Source organism: Brassica rapa, chromosome A04, assembly GCF_000309985.2.
Source record: "Brassica rapa cultivar Chiifu-401-42 chromosome A04, CAAS_Brap_v3.01, whole genome shotgun sequence".
In the NCBI taxonomy this organism is placed as follows: Eukaryota; Viridiplantae; Streptophyta; class Magnoliopsida; order Brassicales; family Brassicaceae; genus Brassica; species Brassica rapa.
In genome coordinates, this window is record NC_024798.2 from 19,286,424 (window position 1) to 19,307,264 (window position 20,841).

At 34.8% G+C, this 20,841-nt stretch overlaps 4 protein-coding genes and 1 pseudogene across 5 annotated transcripts; 2 read left to right on the forward strand and 3 right to left on the reverse strand.

The window, feature by feature from the left end:
- Positions 1 to 795: 795 nt before the first annotated feature.
- Positions 796 to 4,133, forward strand: LOC103865682 (65-kDa microtubule-associated protein 5). Its single transcript, XM_009143509.3, has 10 exons — positions 796 to 846; positions 954 to 1,400; positions 1,705 to 1,908; positions 1,991 to 2,146; positions 2,213 to 2,372; positions 2,518 to 2,669; positions 2,916 to 3,003; positions 3,387 to 3,460; positions 3,540 to 3,614; positions 3,696 to 4,133. The coding sequence occupies exons 1-10, from the start codon at positions 796 to 798 to the stop codon at positions 3,936 to 3,938; spliced, it is 1,650 nt and encodes a 549-aa protein (XP_009141757.1). The 3' UTR covers positions 3,939 to 4,133.
- Positions 4,134 to 4,615: 482 nt separating this feature from the next.
- On the forward strand, positions 4,616 to 7,450 carry LOC117133390 (annotated as a pseudogene).
- A 2,983-nt stretch (positions 7,451 to 10,433) lies between these two features.
- Positions 10,434 to 12,232, reverse strand: LOC103865683 (peptidyl-prolyl cis-trans isomerase CYP22). The gene is made up of 6 exons (XM_009143510.3): positions 11,941 to 12,232; positions 11,696 to 11,783; positions 11,524 to 11,616; positions 11,184 to 11,216; positions 10,951 to 11,007; positions 10,434 to 10,751 (listed from the first exon to the last, which is right to left on the reverse strand). The coding sequence occupies exons 1-6, from the start codon at positions 12,168 to 12,170 to the stop codon at positions 10,641 to 10,643; spliced, it is 612 nt and encodes a 203-aa protein (XP_009141758.1). The 5' UTR covers positions 12,171 to 12,232; the 3' UTR covers positions 10,434 to 10,640.
- Positions 12,233 to 12,596: 364 nt separating this feature from the next.
- LOC103865684 (haloacid dehalogenase-like hydrolase domain-containing protein Sgpp) lies at positions 12,597 to 14,639 on the reverse strand. The gene is made up of 4 exons (XM_009143513.2): positions 14,457 to 14,639; positions 14,022 to 14,136; positions 13,759 to 13,910; positions 12,597 to 13,304 (listed from the first exon to the last, which is right to left on the reverse strand). The coding sequence occupies exons 1-4, from the start codon at positions 14,489 to 14,491 to the stop codon at positions 12,866 to 12,868; spliced, it is 741 nt and encodes a 246-aa protein (XP_009141761.1). The 5' UTR covers positions 14,492 to 14,639; the 3' UTR covers positions 12,597 to 12,865.
- A 549-nt stretch (positions 14,640 to 15,188) lies between these two features.
- On the reverse strand, positions 15,189 to 18,729 carry LOC103865685 (annexin D4). Of its 2 annotated transcripts, none has more exons than XM_033289460.1 (6): positions 17,693 to 18,729; positions 17,398 to 17,573; positions 16,240 to 16,458; positions 15,919 to 16,140; positions 15,760 to 15,831; positions 15,189 to 15,638 (listed from the first exon to the last, which is right to left on the reverse strand). In XM_033289460.1, the coding sequence occupies exons 1-6, from the start codon at positions 17,736 to 17,738 to the stop codon at positions 15,423 to 15,425; spliced, it is 951 nt and encodes a 316-aa protein (XP_033145351.1). In that variant the 5' UTR covers positions 17,739 to 18,729; the 3' UTR covers positions 15,189 to 15,422. The 2 variants fall into 2 exon arrangements, with proteins under 2 accessions (XP_033145351.1, XP_009141762.1); XM_009143514.2 differs by having other exon boundaries at positions 17,398 to 17,585; positions 17,693 to 18,726.
- Positions 18,730 to 20,841: the final 2,112 nt, after the last annotated feature.

Here is a 20,841-nt window from a genome sequence, read left to right on the forward strand (position 1 = left end):
TGTATATTATGGTTAACGGTGATGGTTCGCGTGAAATCTTCCTCTCGGTGCTTGCGATGAATGGTGATGGATGAGATCGAACAGTCTATTGATGCTTTCCGAAATTGGGTTCACTTGAGTTGAAAACGTTTGTGGTGGTGATGGTGTGGAGTCAGTGAGCTCCGGTGGATCCGGGTGAATCGACGGTTGGTTATCCGATGTTGTTTCGAAGCAAGGGCGACGTTGGAGCCGCAGCGTTTATCCGCGCGGCGGTGGAGCCTCGTGTGTCCTAGGGTTTCGTAGTTGAACCTTAGACCTAAAATTTTATTGTTTTTTGGCCCGTTTTTTTAGGCTTCTGTATGTTGTACTGTAAGTTTTTTTAGACCCGTTAATCAAATATCTATCGAGGGAAAAAAAAATATTATGTTTATATATTTAAATGTACATAAAATATATGCTTTTTTTTCTTTTTGATCAAAAAATATATGCTTTCAAAATAGAAAAATCAAGTTTGGTTCTCCAAAAACCAAAATGTTGAAATTTCGAATATTATATTCTCTATTTTTTAATATATATCCATCCACATTCAAAATTTGGAGTTTCTCCAGTGCACAAAAATCGAGATAGGGATACAAAAAAAATCTAAATTACCGCCAAAATAACATTTCTTTCCAAAACTGACACTCGCTCTCCTCCTTCAACACACACAATCTCTCCTCGGGATCTTCTTCACCCTTCATCCTCTCTAGGGTTTCCCCCCCCCCCCATCGTCACTACTCGTCGGCGCCGGCGGAAACAAAAAAAAGAAAGAAGAAAATGTCTCTTTCTTCATCCACCACTTGCACTTCCCTCCTCCAAGAACTACAGGTTCGATTTTGAATTCCCACGATTCAATTGATCAGATTCAATTGCGTCTTGTTCTGTAGAATTGAGCAAGAAAGATTTGTTTTTTATTTTAATTTTAATTTATGCAGATCATATGGGATGAGATTGGCGAAGGCTACAGCGAGAGAGACAAGATGCTGCTTGAACTCGAGCAAGAGTGTCTCGACATATACAACAAGAAAGTTGACAAGACTCGCAATCACAGAGCTGAGCTGCAACGATCGTTAGCTCAGTCCGAAGCTGAGATCGCCACCCTCGTGTCTGCGCTTGGTGAACAAGTGTCCTTCTCGAAGAAAGAAGGCTCTTTGAAGGAGCAGATCTCTTCTGTGAAGCCTGTGTTGGAAGAACTGATGGTGAAGAAGGATATGAGATGGAAGGAAGTGTCTGAGATAGTGACGCAAATAGCTGAGATCTCTTCTAACATTGCGGGGAATGATTCTCCTGTTAGCTCTGGTTTTGAAGTTGATGGAAGTGACTTGACGAAGAGGAAGTTGGATGAGCTTAGAGCTCATCTCCAGGATCTTCGCAGTGAAAAGGTGTTCTTATAGAGTTATATGTTAGAAAGAGTATGATGGTTATAGGGCTGTTCGTTTGGTTGCCACAGGTACCGGCGGCAGCGGCAGCGTCAACGTTTTGACGCCGCGTCTGAACACCGCGTCCTGCGACTAACGCCGATAAAACCTGCGGTCGCCATATAATATGCGGCAGCGTTGTCTGCGAAACGAACAACAACTGTCTTCATTGACGCTGCCGCCGCCGCCGCCGCCGACGCCGAAACCTGCGGCAACCAAACGAACAGGGCTTATGTGTGCTTATCTTTTTTTTGATTTTTTATTTCAGGCTGTTCGGTTGCAGAAAGTGAACTCTTATATAAGTGCTGTCCATGAGTTGTCAGAGATTCTTTCGTTTGATTTCTCCAAGGCGTTGAGTAATGTTCATAAAAGCCTTACCGGGGCTTCGAAAAGCATTAGTAATGATACGCTTGCTAGATTGACAGAGCTTGTAGAGTCTCTGAGGAAGGAGAGACGTCAGAGGCTGCTTAAGGTGAGCAAAGAAAGAATACTTTCTCAACTGTTTGGAAAACTAGTAGGGATTGATACCTTTGAGAGATTCTTGTTTATTTCAGCTACAAGGTTTGGGAAGAAACATGCAAGAGCTCTGGAGCCTGATGGAAACACCTACGGATGAGAGGAGAAGATTTGACAATTTGAGTATCTTGCTTTCTGTTCAAGCTGATGATGCCTTGGGAAAAGGATGCCTCGGTCTAGACATTGTCCGAGAGGTAATATGATCATATTCATTTGTTCATATCAAACTTTTTTTTTATATCTTAACATTTTGGTTATAGGCTGAAGATGAAGTGAACAGACTGAATGCCCTGAAGTCCAGTAAGATGAAGGAGTTGGTTCTGAAGAGGCATTGTGAACTAGAAGAAATCTGCAGAGAGGTTCATATGGATTTCAATAGCGATGCTGGAAGACAGAGTCTTATAGACGTCATTGACTCTGGTACCATACTATTCCTCTCTTGTAGGCTGACTAATTAATTAAGTACAAATTGTTTTCTGGCTAATGTGAAAGTACGATCTACATAGCTCCGCAGTTAGAATTATATATTTCATTGGGTGTGCAGTGACGAAGGTTTCCTTTGCAGGTGATGCTGATCTGTCGGGTATTCTGGAAAGCCTAGATGAGCAGATCGAGAAGGCAAAAGAGGAAGCTTTAAGCAGGAAGGAAATTTTAGACAAAGTTGAAAAGTTGAAGCACGCAAAGGAAGAAGAAAAATGGCTTGATGATTATGAAAAGGTGACTACCACATCGCGTTTTAATAGCTATATTTTATGAAAATAGGTAAAGAGAAGATCTATGGACCTTGGAACTGATTGTGAGCATTTATCTGATGAAAATATATTGTCTTAAGATTAACTGCAGAGATTTTTTTTGTATAGTTTTGGTGTTAGAGAGTATCTCATTTTGTGTGAGTTTCCTAAAAAACTAGCTTTGTATACGTATGTGATATTGATTGTTTCTTGTAATTTGCTTTCTTAACAGGATGAGAATCGCTTTAGTGCTGTAAGAGGAGCGCACAAAAATTTAAAACGAGCCGAGAAAGCTAGGAGCCTTATCAGCAAAATTCCTGGTGAGTCTTTTATACATGCATTACTTGATTAATGCAAGCAAGTCTGTCTTCTATATGTTGCTTTCTGGAATTGGTAACTAGATATCCCTTTGGATTAGTTTTCAATAATCTTTTTTCTTTTCATTCCAAGATTCTTATTACTAACAGCTCAACTAGAGGATAGTTCCTTCCAGCCGAAACTCAAAAACTCATTGTTAGATGTTTGGAGTTTCTGATGTTTTTCTTTGCACTTGTTAGGGTAAATAGTGTTTGATTCAAATCAAGTGAAGTTTCTGTAGCCTTTTTGTGATGCTTATTCATCCCTCCAAAAGTAGTTGATGTTTGTCTGTTGTAAAACTGATCGGTCTTGAGATGACATTAACCTCTTATGTTTATTTTATAAGCAATGATCGATGGTCTGACGACCAAAGTGAAGGCATGGGAGAAAGAAAGAGGAGTCCCCTTCCTATGTGATAAGGTAACTAACTGTACATTTACTCAACTGTCCTTTTTATGGTTTGATTCAGCTTATGTGAGTTATGACTTTTTCGATCCAGCACCCGTTGTTACAAACACTGGAAGAAGAAATTGTTTTGCGTGCTCAAAGAGAGGAGGAAAAGCGTCAGTTCCGAGTACGTGTGTTAGTCAAAACAAGGATTTGTAGACAATCACTGTGGTCTTGAACTAACACTTTGTTTGTTTTGCGTAAACAGGAGCAGAAAAGACTACAAGGTCAGCTTGCTACAGAGAAAGAAGCAAAGTATGGTTCAAAATCTGCAAAGAAGAAGCCATTGGGACAGAGTCTTCTTAACACAGACAATGTGACAAAAACACCACTTGGTCGTAGGGTTGGGACTACACCTGGCCGTTCTGGTGTCAAAGATTATAGAGAAAGCGGCAGAGGCAATGCCACCGCGATACCGCTGAACTATGTCGCTCTTCAGAAAGAAGATTGATTGATAGATACTAGAAAGGGGGTTAGGATTTTACATAAAGCTACATTACATGTTGATGAGCTGATAGACTTCTTATGTGATTCTTTTTGGTTTCTTGTTCCTTTTGCTAATGATGTTTTCAGATTTTAGTTGGTATGAATATGAAGTGTCACATTTTTACTCATAAGCAGTTGATATCCAAGCCAAAGTTTAAAACAGGCTTTGCTTCTGGAAATGATGTCAATTCAAAAACCATCTGTCACAATGCATAAGGCTTACAACTAATAAGCTCAGGGTTCTCACTTTCAGAAGAAAAGTTTTTTCAAGTAGTGTTTCGGGTGAAAAAAAGCTTGTCACATCTCCCCACACTCTGTAATAACAACGGCAAGCTTAGGCCTGTTGTTTGGTCCAACAGCAACGTTCTCAATCTTCCGCACCACCAGCAAACCATCTCCAAGCACTCTCTGTACATCAAAAAGAAGAATTTGTAATGAGTCATAATAAAACTATTACCCAACATATGTGCACAAGAGTTCATGATTCAGTGCCTTCTGCCTCAACTATCTATGGCTTTTAAGTTTCTATTATTAACCACAACGAGAGTTCAAATAATCGATGGAAGAAAACTGAAAAGCTAGGGTGGTTCAATCATATGCAATACGTGTGTATGTGAAAAGAGGACATACATTACCTTAAAGACAACATGCTTGTTGTCAAGCCAGCCGCATTTTGTACAACTGATGAAGAACTGCAATGCAAAAAAAACACAAAGGTTGTCAAAGCGTCTGACGACCGACCATACGGTGGTGGAGATAGATGCGGAGATCTCTTAGTTTAGACGTGTATTCAATGGTTGTTTCAGACATTTTGAACACTGTTTATAACTATGTGAATCTCCTTCAGTTCTTGCAGTGTATATGTTAAGGCAAGCTTAAGAAACTTGAACATCCTGTATAATTATGTTCATCTTGTTCTGAATAGGAAAAATGCAGAAGCCATTGCCTGAGTTGCTGAAAGAGTTTGGTTTACCTGTTGGGATCTTTCCACAGGACGCCACAAACTATGAGTTCAACGAAGAGACGGGTAAGTTGACTGTCTTCATCCCTGAGGCCTGCGAGGTTGGGTACAGAGACTCATCGGTTTTCAACTAAGGTAACTGGTTACCTTGAGAAAGAGAAGCTAGCTGAAGTGGAAGGTTTGATAACAAAGGTGATGATTTGGGTGAAAGTGAGTTGTATCTCAGCAGATGCATCAAAGGTATATTTCACCGCTGGGATGAAGAAAAGCAGGAGCAAGAGATGCTTATGAGGTTATACGGCCTGGTGTTAGCTGTTGATAAATTCTAACTTATAGATTCTCGATATATTACATTCATGTTGCAATCTAAAAGAGAAAACACACACTAAAACTACCAAGTGAAAAGTTACAACTTGAAACCATGAGTTTTTTTCTCATAAATTACTCATTCTGTTTAGTTATGGAGTATCAGACAAGACAATGGTTCTCTTCGGATCAGCTAGCTGATGCCATCAATCAACTCAAATTCATATCGTTCTTGATCTTGTGTGGCTGTCTGGGATTGAAGGAACACTCTTTGCGATGTTTAAGGAACATTCTTTGCGCTGTTTATGTCGATAAACAACCTTGGGAACACAGTTTGGTTATTCATGGAAGAATGATTGGCTTCACTACTGGGAATTTTGTCTGAGAATATGTTTGTGGGCTTAGCCATTCAAGGATTCTGCACGTATACACCTGCATTGATTATTTTCTAAGGAAGCTACAAGAGTGTCAGCTTCATAGGCTAGAGAGAAAAGATAGTTTGTCTTTGTTTGTTATTGCTATTTTTCTCTGTCTCTTTGAGCAAGATTTCAGTTTCTTAAAAAAGTCTTTCACCACTACTTGTTTAACATCTTATTAAGATTTAGTAAACATGATGATGTTTTTTTCAGCTATGAGTGATTACATCACTTAATTACAGATATACTCAACTCATGGAGAAAATATTTGACCAAGATAACGTCCATGTTTGTTAGGCTATTGCCTTAAATAGACATCTCTCAGCTTTCCTGAAACTTTGTGGAGTTCTAAATATGGATGCTTAGCTCTCAGTTCAATAACTCACCAATGAAATATGATGTTCTCCTTACAATAGACAACTTCCAAGGCACTGTAATGGACTGATTAGTTATTTTGAGCAAGCAACAAACTTTTGCTTGAATGAGGGTCTGTAATGTATGTCTTCTGACCTATGACTTAATGTCTACAAATTCAATAGATATGTATGGTGGACATCCACAATCCTACTATATAAAAGAAGCTAAATCCTAGCTTTTCTAAAAGTGCCACATAGGCAAAATATTCTCCACCTATCAAACTGCCATGTCACTAGCGGATTGGGCTTCGAATTAAAATTGCAATAAAGATTTGGGCTTCGTTGTCGCTTACAAAAATCTCGGTTTGTCTACGATTTGCCGGTGGGCCAGGTAAAAAAAAAATCTCGCAGCCCAGTCCATTAACCCAAATCACCGTCTTCGTAAAACTATTTCCTTCGGACAATTACTTATTTCAACTGTCAAACTATTTTCTTTTGAATTTTCTATTTTTTCAGACAATTTATTATTTCTACTGTTTCCTTTAACAATGTGTGAACCGGCTAAGTTTTCTTTCATCTTAAAATTGTCCGTCCAAAATAACACAACCCCCTCATTTCACACACAATCACTATAAATTTCTAAAAAAAAACTAAATTCTACTATCAAATGCACCCAACAAATTTACAACTACCAGTTCCAGTTACTTATGCATCGACCTCATTCAAATAATTATGGGCCGGCCTACTTTAATTTTTAAATAACCATGTTAATAATTTAAAAAAAAACAAACAAACCATAACTATGTTCACTTCAAAAAAATATGAAATTAATAAAAGATGGGCAATACAAAATAATTCTCATTCTTATATGTGCAGAACATGCAGCAGAATATCAAAACAATTGGGGCGACACCCTCAGACCGCATCCAATAATCGTTAGGATCATTAGGATGTGGCCCATCACAAATCACAAAAATAAAATTGCTTTCCTATGAACAACTTTCATTTGTCTTGATATCCAAGTTTGTCTTAAAAATATTTACTTTTAATTATTCAAACTACATTTCAAATGATGGTTTTTAACCACTAAACAGGAACAAATAATTGAAGGGAGGGTGTCTATTTCTACGTCTGACACAATCTACCAACGCTTCGAGGAAGGGAAAATTTATCACATTAGATATTTTAATCTTCTTCCCAATAACCAACGGTACATGCTTACCGTTAAACCATACATAATCAATATCAATGAGACAACAATTATTACACTGATTCAAGAAAACATTCAACCGATCCCTTCATACATATTCCGGCCCCAACGCTACCACCAGTTGATCAGCTTAGCAAATGCAACCAACTTCCTCCCAGGTAAAAAAAAAACCAATAACTCTCTCACATACAAATAAACACTAAATTTTTGTCCTTAAAACCAAATTATTCCTACAGATGTTGTTGGCCGCATATGCCTCATCCAAAGAAGTGATTTATATAACCACTACACAGATTCAAAAATCACCATTGGATTGCGTTTAGACAGGTACTAACTTTTTATTAAATAACAATTGGTTTACAACTAAACAAAATATAATACAATAATTATTTGTAGATCGAAATTGGTAAGTCTAACTTTATTGGACAAGGAGGCCTCTAATTTCAGGGAGTTAAATCACATATATACCAGGAAAAAACAAATCGTAATCATCACAAGTATTATTCCACAGTTACATGAAGGTAATAAACTAAACATAAAGTTTATGTCAAAATAAATGCTTACAAATATTTGACTTTTTCATGAAAACTATCACTCACAACCACACCTAGATCGCGCTTCTACTTTGACAACGATATTGGTATCATACAACGCTTCCAAAAGAGGAATAAACTGATATCTTAAGCTTCATAGCAAACGACACCAGTCAACTTTTAAAAATTTTACGTTACCGATTCCTACGTCAATTAAATAGGCACACTGAAATACTGTTTTCTCTTACGAATATTGAATTCCTCAAAACAATTTATTATTAAAACTTACTGTTGTTTAAAAAAAAATGATTACCGCTTCTAATGTCTTCGCATTATAAAATAAACAAAACATAACTTACCCTTTCAGAAACTTCAAAACCCCCAATTTTAATTGAACTGGACTTTTATTAAACATGTAATCCGCGCGAAGCGCGGGCACCGACCCTAGTTCAAAGTAACAATGATAATAGTCCACGGAATTGGACAACTAAAAGTAGGTTTCCTTTGTAAATTTATATCTAATATATTTATAAAAAAATTATTTTGTAATTATTTATTTTATTGTAACTGAAATTGATTTCGAAGCAAATGTGAATTGCTACTTTTTAACCTCACTTGTTGCGGCAACAGTTAAAAGCTATTCTTCTTTTGGAAATATTACTGAGAACGTATACATGTTCTTAGAAATTACTGTACATTTTATTGTTTCCTTTTATAGTAATGACCGATTTTTTATTTATATGCAATTTATACCCCAAATCTTAGTGAGTATAATCTGCCCACACATAAACATGCTACATTTTTTTGTAGGTTTAGCATAGATGAATTTGAGGTTTCTTACTGGAATTCGAAGATTCATAGCATAACAAGATATATTGTTATTTATGAACAATTAGTGCACCAAATTAAAAATTAAGCAATTAAACGAGAAAAAAAAAAGTTAATGAGGTGTGATCTTTCAATATCGTCTGTTGCGGTTTCAATCACTAGCTATCCCTCTTTAACAGGAGTTCAAGAAGTAAGTTATCTGCTAATTTATTTATTTGCAGAAGATTTATGTGCCAACCCTAGGGAAGATGATAGACATCAAGGTCGAGAAAACACAGACGATGTTATGTTGATTTGTAAGTCTAACAGATACGACGAGACTTTGGTTCCTTATTGGCTTTTTAAAGATTCTTATGGCCCAACGGAGGAGTCGATGGCTACCTTAAGGTTAGGAAGGGAATGAGGACATTGGTAGATTTTGTGGAGATGAAGCTGAAGTTAGAGCAAGACGAATCAACACTTGGAAAGAGAAAGATAGAAGATGATTCACATCATTCAGACAAGAAGCCAAAGTTTATAAAGGCTTCAACCCATCTCTAAATCCACTCATAAAGAAGGTTCACTTGGCGAAAAGGTACTATTGTATTTCTATGTAAGCGTTGACTTCTCATGCTTCTGATTAGATTCATTCCTGCAATGGTAGATGTTGTTTTATTGGATCTTCGCTTTAAATTCTACTGAAAGACTATTAATTATGCTGATTCTCATGAGTTTCTTTTTCTTTTTGTTTTCTTATAAAATTGAAAAAAACACACAATACATACATTTTTATTCATACAATCATTGAAAATTAGTATTTTCAATATTTATTTTTTATGGTTAAATCAATACATTGAACTCTAAATCAATGGTAGATGTTTTTTTACTGGATCATATCTCTAAATTCTACTGAAAGACTATTACTTATGCCGATTCTCATGATTTTTTTTTGTTTTCTTATAAAATTGATAAAATACATCTCTATTCATACAATCGTTGAAAATTAGTATTTTCAATGTTTACTTTTTATGATTAAATCAATATATTGAATTCTAAATCGAGTATATATATATATATATATTATATATATTGGAACAAAGTCAATATAATACAACAAAGAGAATTAGTATTTATAATGCGACAAAATTTAAAGATCGCAAGAACAAAGATCTTTCAAAGAAAATCATCTTCTCAAGTTCATCTATTATTTTTCTTATCATTGTAGTTATGTTATTTGTTGCTTTTTATGATGATGTGTATTGTGTAATTTACTTATAATCTTCTTCTTTTTTGAACACATTTACTTATAATCTAATTAATAAATTTAAGTTGAAAAAACTGAGTAATAGAGGAAAGTAGTAATATATTGTGATGCGATGTTTAATTTATATACAGAATTTTTTTTCCCAATTGGCAATTTGTTAGGATTATTGGTTCCCATGACCCGATAAAATTTGTGTTCAGTCAATGGATTCGGAGAATATTGGAATGCATCTCCAATTGTTTATCGCAAAATTTGTATTCTATAAATGATACGGTGGTCCTTATATGATATCCATATGAAATGGACGTCGTTGATTGCTATATATACAACGTTGATACTGTTGTTTAATTGAATCTATATAAACCTTCGACATACCAAGCACGACATACCAAGGTCAGCTGGCTACAGAGAAAGAAGCAAAGTATGGTTCAAAGTCTGCAAAGAAGAAGCCAATGGGACAGAGTCAGAGTCTTCTTAACACAGACAATGTGACTAAAACACCACTTGGTCGTAGGATTAGGACTACACCTGTGATTCTTTTTGTTTTCTATTTCTTTTTGCTAATGATGTTTTTCAGATATTGGTAGTACGAATATGAAGCGTCACATTTAACTCACTAGTCGCTGTTGATATTAAAACAAAATCTTCTTGGAAATGATGACAATTCAAAAAACCATATTGGGGGATATAGGTTCTGTCACAATGCGCAAGGTTTACAACTAATAAGCTTTGGGGTCTTGCTACATTCCTCCAACAGAAAAGTTCTTAACGATGTGTTTTGGGTGAGAAAATTTTGATGGCTCCTAAAAACATTTCACATCTCACCACACTCTGTAATTACAACGGCAAGCTTAGGGCGGTTGTTTGGTCCAACAGCAACGTTCTCAATCTTCCGCACCACCAGCAAACCATCTCCAAGCACTCTCTGTACATCAAAAAGAAGAATTTGTAATGAGTCATAATAAAACTATTACCAAACATATGTGCACAAGAGTTCATGATTCAGTGCCTTCTGCCTCAACTATCTATGGCTTTTAAGTTTCTACTATTAATCGATGGAAGAAAACTGAAAAGCTTCTGGTTCAATCATATGCAATACGTGTGTAAGTGAAAAGAGGACATACCCCAAAGACAACATGCTTGTTGTCAAGCCACTCGCATTTTGCACAGCTGATGAAGAACTGCAATGCAAAAGAGCAAAGTTTAATTATAGCCTTAAATGATAACATATATATATATATATGATGGCCAACCAAGTAACTATACTTCTTTTCTAAACCTAAAGTTTAATAAATTAGATTAGCACCATAGCCAATTAGCCATTACAGTTTAGCGATTATATTGAGACAGAAATTACCTGGCACCCATTTGTGTCTGGCCCACTATTTGCCTATAACAAAAGAAGGAGATGAGCAATATTAGCGATCAAAGTCATGCGTATTATATCAGAAAGGTAATAGGGCTGTTCGTTTGGTTGCCGCAGGTACCGGCAGCAGCGGCAGCGTCAACATTCTGCGTCAACTCTTGTTCGTTTCGTTGATGCAGGAAGCTGCGTCTGACGCCTCTGACATAATATGCGGCAGCGTCAGCGTCAGCGTCTGCGAAACGAACAACAACTGTCCTCATTGACGCTGCCGCCGCCGCTGCCGCTGACGTCGAAACCTGCGGCAACCAAACGAACAGGACTAATAGCATACCATGGAGAGGAGTCCAGGTCCGGTATGTTTAGCAGTAAAATTCTCATCATCGAACTTGTGGCCATAAATGGACATGCATCCATTACCATCATTCTGCACAAGAGTTGAACATGTTTGAGCATTTAGTTAAACAAAGAAGCTGAAGCTCTATATGGAGGCAAAAGGAGCAGACCTTAAGAAAATCACCACTTTGAATCATAAAGTCCTTGATGACCCTGTGGAACTGACACTCCTTGTAACCAAGAGGCTTCCCAGCCTTTCTGCATTTTTTTACATTACACCCACCAGATAAAAAAAAAAAAGGTTAGCTTTTTAAGTAGCAAGGTGATAATATGATCTACGCTTAGCTAGCAAAGTGCATCAAGACAAGATTTTGAGACATGCCCATCTCACAGAATCCAAAAAAATCGAATGTACCTGAGTTCACCAGTACAGAACTGCCTGAAGTTCTCGGCGGTTTTGGGGGCGATGTCGGCGAAAAGCTCCATCTTGATGCGACCCGCGGGGATGCCGCCGATAGAGACGTCGAAGAAGACGACTGGGTTTTTAGGGTTCGGTGGTCTGACGTGCCACTCCACGTTTCCTCCGCCGCCGCTTGACGGAGCTGAGGGTGGTGCAGCTACGATTCCTCCTGCTCCAGAACTCATCGCAACTCAAAAAGCTAAGAGAGATACTTTCTTCCTTCCTTCCCCGTTCTCTGATCAAGGAACCTACTTGGGCTTTTAAATTCGAACCTATTTGGGCTTATATTCGATCCTACTTGGGCTTAGATTCCAAGTGGTGAAATGAAAGTTGCAATACAACCCTCCAACTGTCTTTGTCTTTTCAAATTTACCTTTTTACTTATGAACATTTCAATGTAACCCTCTGAAAACTTCTACAAGAATAAGCTGTGAAGAGGAACTTGAGTGTCACTACATCATTCATCATGTAAGAGACTACCTTAATGCTCTCTATTAGAATGTCACAAACTCTTTACATTTTCAAACCACTAAGATTTAAACATAGGAAACACATGTTTAATAGCCCTATTGATCGATCATACATATATATATATATCTTCAGTCGTCACGTAACCAAATAAAAACAGTATTCTTCCATTGACAAAATGCATGTAGTTTACCATACAAAACAATAGGATCATTATTGAAAGGTAAGTTACCAACTTAGAATTGAGCATGTAAGAGTTACATACGTCAAAAAAAAAATAGAAAAAGACAGCTAAATTTGATAATTTGGAAGTTGGAGAAGCTCCTCCACTGTCATAAAAATCCCCATTCAACAAAAGATAAAAAAAGGGTCTGCTCATGCGTGCGATGGCTAGACAAGTGAGACAAGACTTCTAAGAACTCTTCTTGTTATCAAGCTCCTCCAACACACCCAACAGTTTCGGATCCGCATAGTTCTCTATAAGAAAAGCAGGTCTAGCTTGCATCAGCACGCTTGCTGGATTCCCTGTGGTAAGTCCAACCACAGGCATTCCAGCCGCAACTCCTGCTTTGATCCCAGAGACCGAGTCCTCGAACACCAGCGCATGCTCTTTCGACACGTTAAGCACTTCGAGAGCCTTCAAGTAAGGCCCCGGGTGTGGTTTGGGAAACTCACACTCAGAGCCGAGAATCACTGCCTGGAAGAAATCAGTGAGACCAAGTTTCGATATGATGAGCTCTGCGTTCTCTTTTGGAGCGTTTGTCACGGCGGCTCGTTTCAGTCCACGGTCTTCGATCCATTTGGTTAGTTTTAGAAGTCCGTCAAGTGGCTTTACCTTCTCTGCTACGAGTCTAACCAAAAAAACAAAGTTAACTTGATAGTCAAGACGGTTCGGTGATTTTCGGGGGATATAAACAATTTAGTAAAGGTTTTTATAAAATAATTTTTATACAAATTTAAAAACCTATTTCTATGTAAATTAATTTCAAAATTTTGAAAGTTATTGGCCTATGTGTTCACTTGGCTATGCTCAGGACCACTAGAGGTGAAGCCAAGGCATCAATTATGGTGGCATGTACAACCACAAAATATTGAAAAGAAATTTAGTGTGCCTAATCATAAAATGCCAGCTAGATTAGATGGTTATAACGATATTGTGCGCAAATAATAATGTTCTCGGGTTCAATAACCAATTTGTCATTTATTCAATTTTAGTACAATTATCAATTAAATCTTTCTAGATTCGCCCCTGAGGACCACCCATATCAATAGTGAAGCAATTTTTAAGACAGAAACGTGACTTACTTGCGGAAGAGAGCTTCCTTGTCCTCGCAAAACTTTAACCCTTTAGCAACATCATCAGGGAAGAGAACGAGAGCAATCTCAGAGTTGTGTTTTCCAGCAATGTTGGCAATGAAGAACTTCTCGTCGATTGGGACACCATTGTTAAAACCAATCTGTGAGTGATTCAAGAAAGCAACATTGTTGAGACAAGAACTTGAATGTAAGTAAGTATTATATAATAAGGTTCCAAAGCTGAAGATATTATTCAAAAAGGAATTAATAACCTGTTGGAGCAGTTCTTGGAAGGCGATAAGGTGGATGGGATCAGAGTCACAGAGTGTTCCATCAACATCAAACAGAATGGCTTCTAGTGGAGCAAGATGTGCAAGCGATGGTTTGCTGCTTCACAACAACAAAAAAAAAATGGAACAGAGTTGAACAAAATAACAACATATAGATCAAAACCATTGAGAGATCTCATCAAAAGGATCAAATTTTGGATACGAGATTTTAAAAAGGATTGACAAAATTTGCAGAAAAAACAATTACAACCATTGTTACACCTATCATCTAGCTTTCAGTTTGGTCTTGATAATATTAGGAGAAAAGTGGTAATAGCTCAATCTTGGAGACCAAGACACAAGACACAGACCATGCATAGATAGATATATAAGTTATCACTGAGTGAAAGTAGGATCAAAAAACATTAAAAAGTGTACCTCTCGGAAGGATTGAGATCAGAGAAGCCATTCATTTTGATGATGTAAGAAACAAAATGGATCTGTGATTGATTGCAGAGAAGACACCAATGGCTTTTGAGAGAAAGTTTTAGAGAATATAAAAAAGGTATAAAATGGGAATCATTTCGTGCACGTCAGAGGAAGATTCGGTGGGGACTTTTATTCACCACGTGGTGCCTTTTGTATCTTTTAACGAACGCATTATGCCAAAACTGTAAACCGGAGTTCATACCATCATCCGGTTTACCTAATGCATCTGAAATTATTAGTCATTTTGGTTGGAGAGCCGGTCTGATAACAGGATCATGTAGTATATTTTAGGAAAATATATGAATTTCTATTAATACAGTAACCAAAATAGTATGTGGACTGTAAGAAACTATATATAGACAATTTTTTATATCTATCGAAAAATTTATAAACAAAAAAATTGTATGATTATTTAGATGTAGCTTTTATATTAAAAAAATAAGATTGTAACTTTATTATTGGTTGGAGATACAAATTGCAAATGCGATCAGACTATTTATCACATTTTGGATGCCCTCAAAAGTGTTCTCCTATATAACATATTTTCTTTTGTACTATGATTAGACACTTCACACGTTTTTAATATTCTGTAACTCATGATGTTTTTTCCCCAACATGTGTTACTCATGATCTTTTTTAGGGGTGCAAAAGTAATATATTTTAACAGATTAGATATTCATGTGCATAAAAGTGTTATGTTTTCATATATTGGAAATGTGAACATAAGACATGAAAACTGAGTTTAACATGAACACACTCTTCTTCTCTCACTGAATCATGTCACCAACGACAAGAACTCTTTATTATCAAATCAAAAGGGTATAGAAAACGCAAATGTTGGAATAGAAACACAAAACCAAAAGGAAATCAAACTTTTGGTAACAAAAAGTCTAGAGAATACTTTCTCAACCGAGATCAGTTCGATTTGGATAGCAGTGTGAGCAAGAAATCTCTGTAGTTTCCTCTAATCTTCTCTTGAATATTTTGGGCTAACGTCTCACCGTAGCGCTGATTATACTCTTCTGCGATCTCCTTCATCTCATCACTATGATCCGCTCTCGTAACGAACACTCTCGTCAACCACTTCTTGGTACCCTTGTCCGCATCTTTGTTCAAAGACGCATTCAAAATCTAGCACCGAAGAAAGAGAGACTTTATTAAAACACCTATAAGTTTATATGTGAAAGTCGATGTGTAATCATATATATTATGTGTTTCAAAAAAAAAAGTCATATATATTATAGTTTATTACCTTGCTGAAGTACACAGAGGGTTTGAGCAAGCAAAGCAATGCATCATTGAGGATTGAAGAGTCAGATACACCCTAATGATCATGCCACAAGATTTTCTTGACCCATTAGAAAATTTATACATGTGACTACATAAATAGTATAACATATATGTATGTTACCCCAAGAAGATCAGAGCCATTGATTTGGTTAAAGTGTTTGTAGAGTTGTTGGATATGAAGTTTGCTTCTTGTGCTCAGAATCCTAACAACCTCATCATTCTCAATGGCTTTCTCTCCTGGAGAAGCCACCGCCTCGGCCAAAATCTTAGCGTCAGATTTAGCTAAATCATCATTCACCTTGTTCCCTTCGTATCTGTAAGCACTCACGAGGCCTACAAGCAGCTGCATGCACAAACACACACAAGAGACATGCCAGTGAGTAAGAAGAGAGAGAGATCAGGTGTGGGAGGGTGTATGGTAAGAAAAAATGTTACTACTGACCTTGCGGCGAGAGCCGTGGATGTTAGAGGCAATGTCTTCTTCCATCGACTGGTCGAAGAGTGAGTGGTAAGCTTTGCGTGCGCCTAGGAGATCATCAGAGGAGCGAGTGCATGCCACCTCCACGATGAGGCTGTAACATTCATCTCCTTTCTTTAGTGCTTTCTTCACCACCCTCGCGTCCCTCTCCCATGGATGCATCGACCACATGACCACCGCATTCTACATATCATAGACTAAACGTTCATCGTTTCCATCGAGTGATAAGGTTTACTTTTTTTTCTTCATAAGGAAGGCCATCTCCAGTGTGATTTTGACACAAAAATCTTTTCCAACCCAACACTAAAAATCATACCATTTTAGTGCAATACTATAATTTCACACCAAATTTGATGTGACACTATTCACCACACTAAAACACTATTCATCACACTAAAACACTATTCACTTATTTTATTAATAAAATAAATAATTAAATTAATGATAAATAAAAATATAAATACATATAATATTATAAAATAAATTTTAGTGTGAAGTTTAGTGTTATAGTTGGAGAAAAAAAAATTTTAGTGTTGAAATTACATTAAAATAGTGTGATTTTGACATTAAAATAGTGTTATGGGTTGGAGATGTTCTACTTCCTTAAGAAACGTGAAAGGACAAATACTAATAGTTTATCAAATATCATTGTCAATAGATCTTGAGATCAAAATATATGACACTTCACAGAGTATTTGATCAAAGTTCTTGAGAGTAAAGGGATAACTTCTTCATCAAGTAACGAATATCTACATTTCTAACCAATCACACACTAAATAATTTCTTAACAGAAAATAACTCGATACAAATGAAACAATATTAATTTAATATTTAGGTAAATTTGACAAATTTTTTTTTAAAAATTAGTCTATAATTAAACTGAATAAATGGTTTGTTTAATTAGATGAAACAATGATTAATTTGTTACTGGATACAAAACAAGTAGAAACGGTTAAGAAAAAAAAAACTAAATAGATTTAAATAGTAATAAACTTTTCACCAAATTATACTAGTAATAGTAATAACTTTTGCCAAAACAAAAACTAGAATATATAGTAACAAAATGTTAATATAAATAGAAAAGCCAGAAAATGAAAGATGTAAATGATTGAAGAAACTGACATTGAAGCGAGAGAACTCAAGCTTGAGATGTTTGACAAATTGATCATGGCACTTCTCGAAAGCTCTTTCTTCATCTTCCACAAAGAAACTTTTGCTTGCTTTCCTAAACAACTTTCGATGATCCTTGTGTGAATTCCCCAGTGTACTTATCAATGCTTTCTCATCAACTCCCATTCCTACATTTTTTCCTATATGATGGTATCCAAAATAATTAATTAAACCTCAAAATCATTCTTGTTTTCTCACAATAATTTGGACATCCACTGGATTACTAAAACTGATTTTTAAGAAGTACCTGAGAATGCTTCAACAATGCTTTCGAGATCGAGAGTGTGAGCCATTTATCTTGATATTATTTTTTCTAGCTTTGATTTGTTTTTTTGTGGAGAGCTATTGAAGAGACACAAGTCATTTTATACGATGCGGATTACAGAGAAAAGGGTGTTTTCGGTACATCAATAATTATTTGTTTACTTTAATAGTTTTGTGTTCAGATTTAAGACAAACGCTAGGTGCATTGTTGTAACAAGAAGTAACGCCCACGAAATTTATTATTTTACATCTTTTAAGTTTTAACAACTGTTTTGCAAGCACAAATTGAATTACAGTAGTCCAAGACAAATTAAAACTTACTGTTTTTTTTTTCTGTTTTAACTGAATTTTTTAAGTTTGACCATTACATAAAACGGTCTTAAGTACATACATATATCATCATATCTATAATTATGTACTAGATTTTGACCCGCGCTTAAAAGCGCGGATTATTTTTCAGTTGATAAAATATATGATATGAATTAGTATTTTAGTCTTATTATACATTATTATGTTACAAAATTTTATTATATCAAAAAAAATATTATTTTTATTTACTTAGTTAATGTAATTATATTTTTAATCGTTTGATTACTTTTTTCAAAAACATTATGTGGATTGATCAGACTCAGTGCGTCTATTATTTTAAAATAAATTATTTTCAATTAGATGACAACAATACTTTTATATCAAGTTTGGACCCGTCGTCGAACCAGTAAACACGATGACTTGTACATAAGCTGGTTTAGATTTAATGAAAACTCGTTAATTTAAAGCATGCAAACTTCAAAAAAAACATGCAATCAAGTGTGACCCGGCATTTGGTTGACATGGTAGAAAAAAAATGATCTTTAATAATATTTTAAGAGATGAAAGAAACTTCTAATATATTAATGTAATAAAAAATAATTTAACGTAAATATAATAATTTTGTTTTAACAAATGATTTGCTAAAGTGTTTTTTTATTAAATTTGATTTTGTAAATATTTAGAATTATATAATGTTAGATGACATGATATAATATGTTGTATGATATATGCTATCATTTTAATAATTGATATCTAAATATTATATATCCATCTTTGAGCATAATATATGATGTATATAACGTTATTGAATAACAACAATAACATTGGATGATAATAAGAAAAATAATTAGAGAAGTGTATCATACAAAATGAGAAATAATAATAGGATTTATTTAAAATATTTAAATTATTTATAGTTATTGTAGTTAATGGTAGGATAAAAAATAAAGAGTTTTATATAGATGTTATAAATTCTTTTATAATATATTTTTAAAAATATTTTCTTTTAATAATATAAATTTTCAATCGCATCTATAATATATTCTTATCAAAAATCATCATAACAATATATTTAGAATATATATATATAGAATATATTGTTAAACTAAAGTACGCAAAATAATCTCTAACAATATATTTAGAATAAATTGTTAAACTGTATGCAAAATAACTTCCTTTAAAATATAGTCAAAATTATTAGAAGTGTTAGTCAAGGAGAATCTATGATGTATAAACTGTGTAGATAAATATTTTAGAAAAGTCAATATATTCATTTGAAAAAACACATTTCGATCAACGAAAAAATGATAGATTGAAGCTTTTGGTCAAAAAATAAATGATAGTGTGAAATGTTGCAAAGTTGATGGCACCAAGGAACAATATAGTTTTGGTATTTAAATTTACCAGTCACGTTTTGGTTATGGATTCATGAGACATGTTTTGGTAAGATGATATTTTAGTATAATGGAGTTATGTATAATTTTTTGGTGTACCATAGTAAGTTGAGTTATAAATAAGAGCATTGATTATTTTATAATTAGATAAATATAAGGTAATTGATTATTGTATAGTTAGAGAAATATAAGGTGAGACCAAAAAAATAGTTAAGTCTAATAAAAGGGTCTAACAACTTTTCATAAGTAGATTTTTTAAAACTCCTTCCCTTTTAATAGTATAGATTGTCTTGTGTTTCAAACTAATATATTAAAATATAATAATTTTATCTAAAATGTATAATCATATCAAATTTTTATTTTAAAATACTTTACTATATTATATAAAATAGTTACAGATTAGAGATACATATGTTATATATAGTATGAACAGTTCGAATTAGAAAATTGACTTAAGAAGTTAGGCAAAACGTGACACATTCTTACGATTTATGTTTGAATTTATTTTGCTATGTAAAATACCAAACGGGGTTTTGAAAAAGAAGATGAATTTTTAACCGTTTTCATATGTATGTATTGTCTTCTATACTGGGAGAGGTATATTTTTATTTATTTATTTATTTTTGTCAAAAAATGTACTAGATTGAGTTTGTACTGTACCTCAGTGATTACATTATATCACACAACACTAGACTACATATTTTACGTCGTGATCTAAACTTGCATTAGAAAAGTTACAACGAAAACTAATTATAAGTGACACCTGCATGTCCTCTGGCAGATAATATAAGATACACTACAGAAGGTTAAGATCCATGTGATTTTGAATAGGTCGAATCTCAGATAATCAATAATAGAAGACTAGTAAAAGTCAAATACGTGCGATTCACTCCATCTTAAACGAAGATCAGATAACAATTAGTCAATTACAATGAATAAACAGATGAAACGATCGATTAAGTTGTAGAGGTTTACATATATAACGTTATCGGATGTTAAATCCGAAAAGGGCAATCAAACCAGCATTCATGGAAAAAAAATGAAGACAAAGAATAAATATTGAATCATTTGGTACGTGGGACGAAGTTTCAAAGATCATAAATCTTTCACATAAATGGACAAAACAGGGTTCGAAGATCATGGCAAGCTCTTCTTCTCTTAAACTAATACTAATGTATTCTTTAAAAAAGTTTGATGCGTTCTCATTATGTCCAGACTGTCTCTCAACGATTCAAATGAGTAGATGAGAAGCCTCCATCACGTTTCCATGGCGAGACTAATAAGTGATTAGGTTATTTAATATACTCCAACAAGCATCACACATTCACATGGTGCTTAAATAAAATAAAAAGTTATTGCTGCATATCTGTCATCGGGGTTGTACAATTACATTATTATTATTTTTTGTAATGTACAATTACATTATTTT

Bases quoted from the DNA above. Each gene is read 5' to 3' on its own strand.
- LOC103865682 (XM_009143509.3), top strand. From the start codon at position 796: ATGTCTCTTTCTTCATCCACCACTTGCACTTCCCTCCTCCAAGAACTA. The intron at 2,670-2,915 runs GTGACTACCACA...CTTTCTTAACAG, and splicing joins GGCTTGATGATTATGAAAAG to GATGAGAATCGCTTTAGTGC. The intron at 3,461-3,539 runs GTAACTAACTGT...TTTTCGATCCAG, and splicing joins TCCCCTTCCTATGTGATAAG to CACCCGTTGTTACAAACACT.
- LOC103865683 (XM_009143510.3), bottom strand. From the start codon at position 12,170: ATGAGTTCTGGAGCAGGAGGAATCGTAGCTGCACCACCCTCAGCTCCG. The intron at 11,217-11,523 runs GTATGCTATTAG...CTTTTGTTATAG, and splicing joins GACCTGGACTCCTCTCCATG to GCAAATAGTGGGCCAGACAC. The intron at 10,752-10,950 runs GTATGTCCTCTT...TTTGATGTACAG, and splicing joins ACAAGCATGTTGTCTTTGGG to AGAGTGCTTGGAGATGGTTT.
- LOC103865684 (XM_009143513.2), bottom strand. From the start codon at position 14,491: ATGAATGGCTTCTCTGATCTCAATCCTTCCGAGAG. The intron at 14,137-14,456 runs GTACACTTTTTA...GTTGTGAAGCAG, and splicing joins GATCTCAATCCTTCCGAGAG to CAAACCATCGCTTGCACATC. The intron at 13,911-14,021 runs GTTATTAATTCC...AATCACTCACAG, and splicing joins TCCAAGAACTGCTCCAACAG to ATTGGTTTTAACAATGGTGT.
- LOC103865685 (XM_009143514.2), bottom strand. From the start codon at position 17,738: ATGGCTCACACTCTCGATCTCGAAAGCATTGTTGAAGCATTCTCAG. The intron at 15,832-15,918 runs GTAACATACATA...CATGATCATTAG, and splicing joins ATGGCTCTGATCTTCTTGGG to GGTGTATCTGACTCTTCAAT. The intron at 15,639-15,759 runs GTAATAAACTAT...CTTCGGTGCTAG, and splicing joins CCTCTGTGTACTTCAGCAAG to ATTTTGAATGCGTCTTTGAA.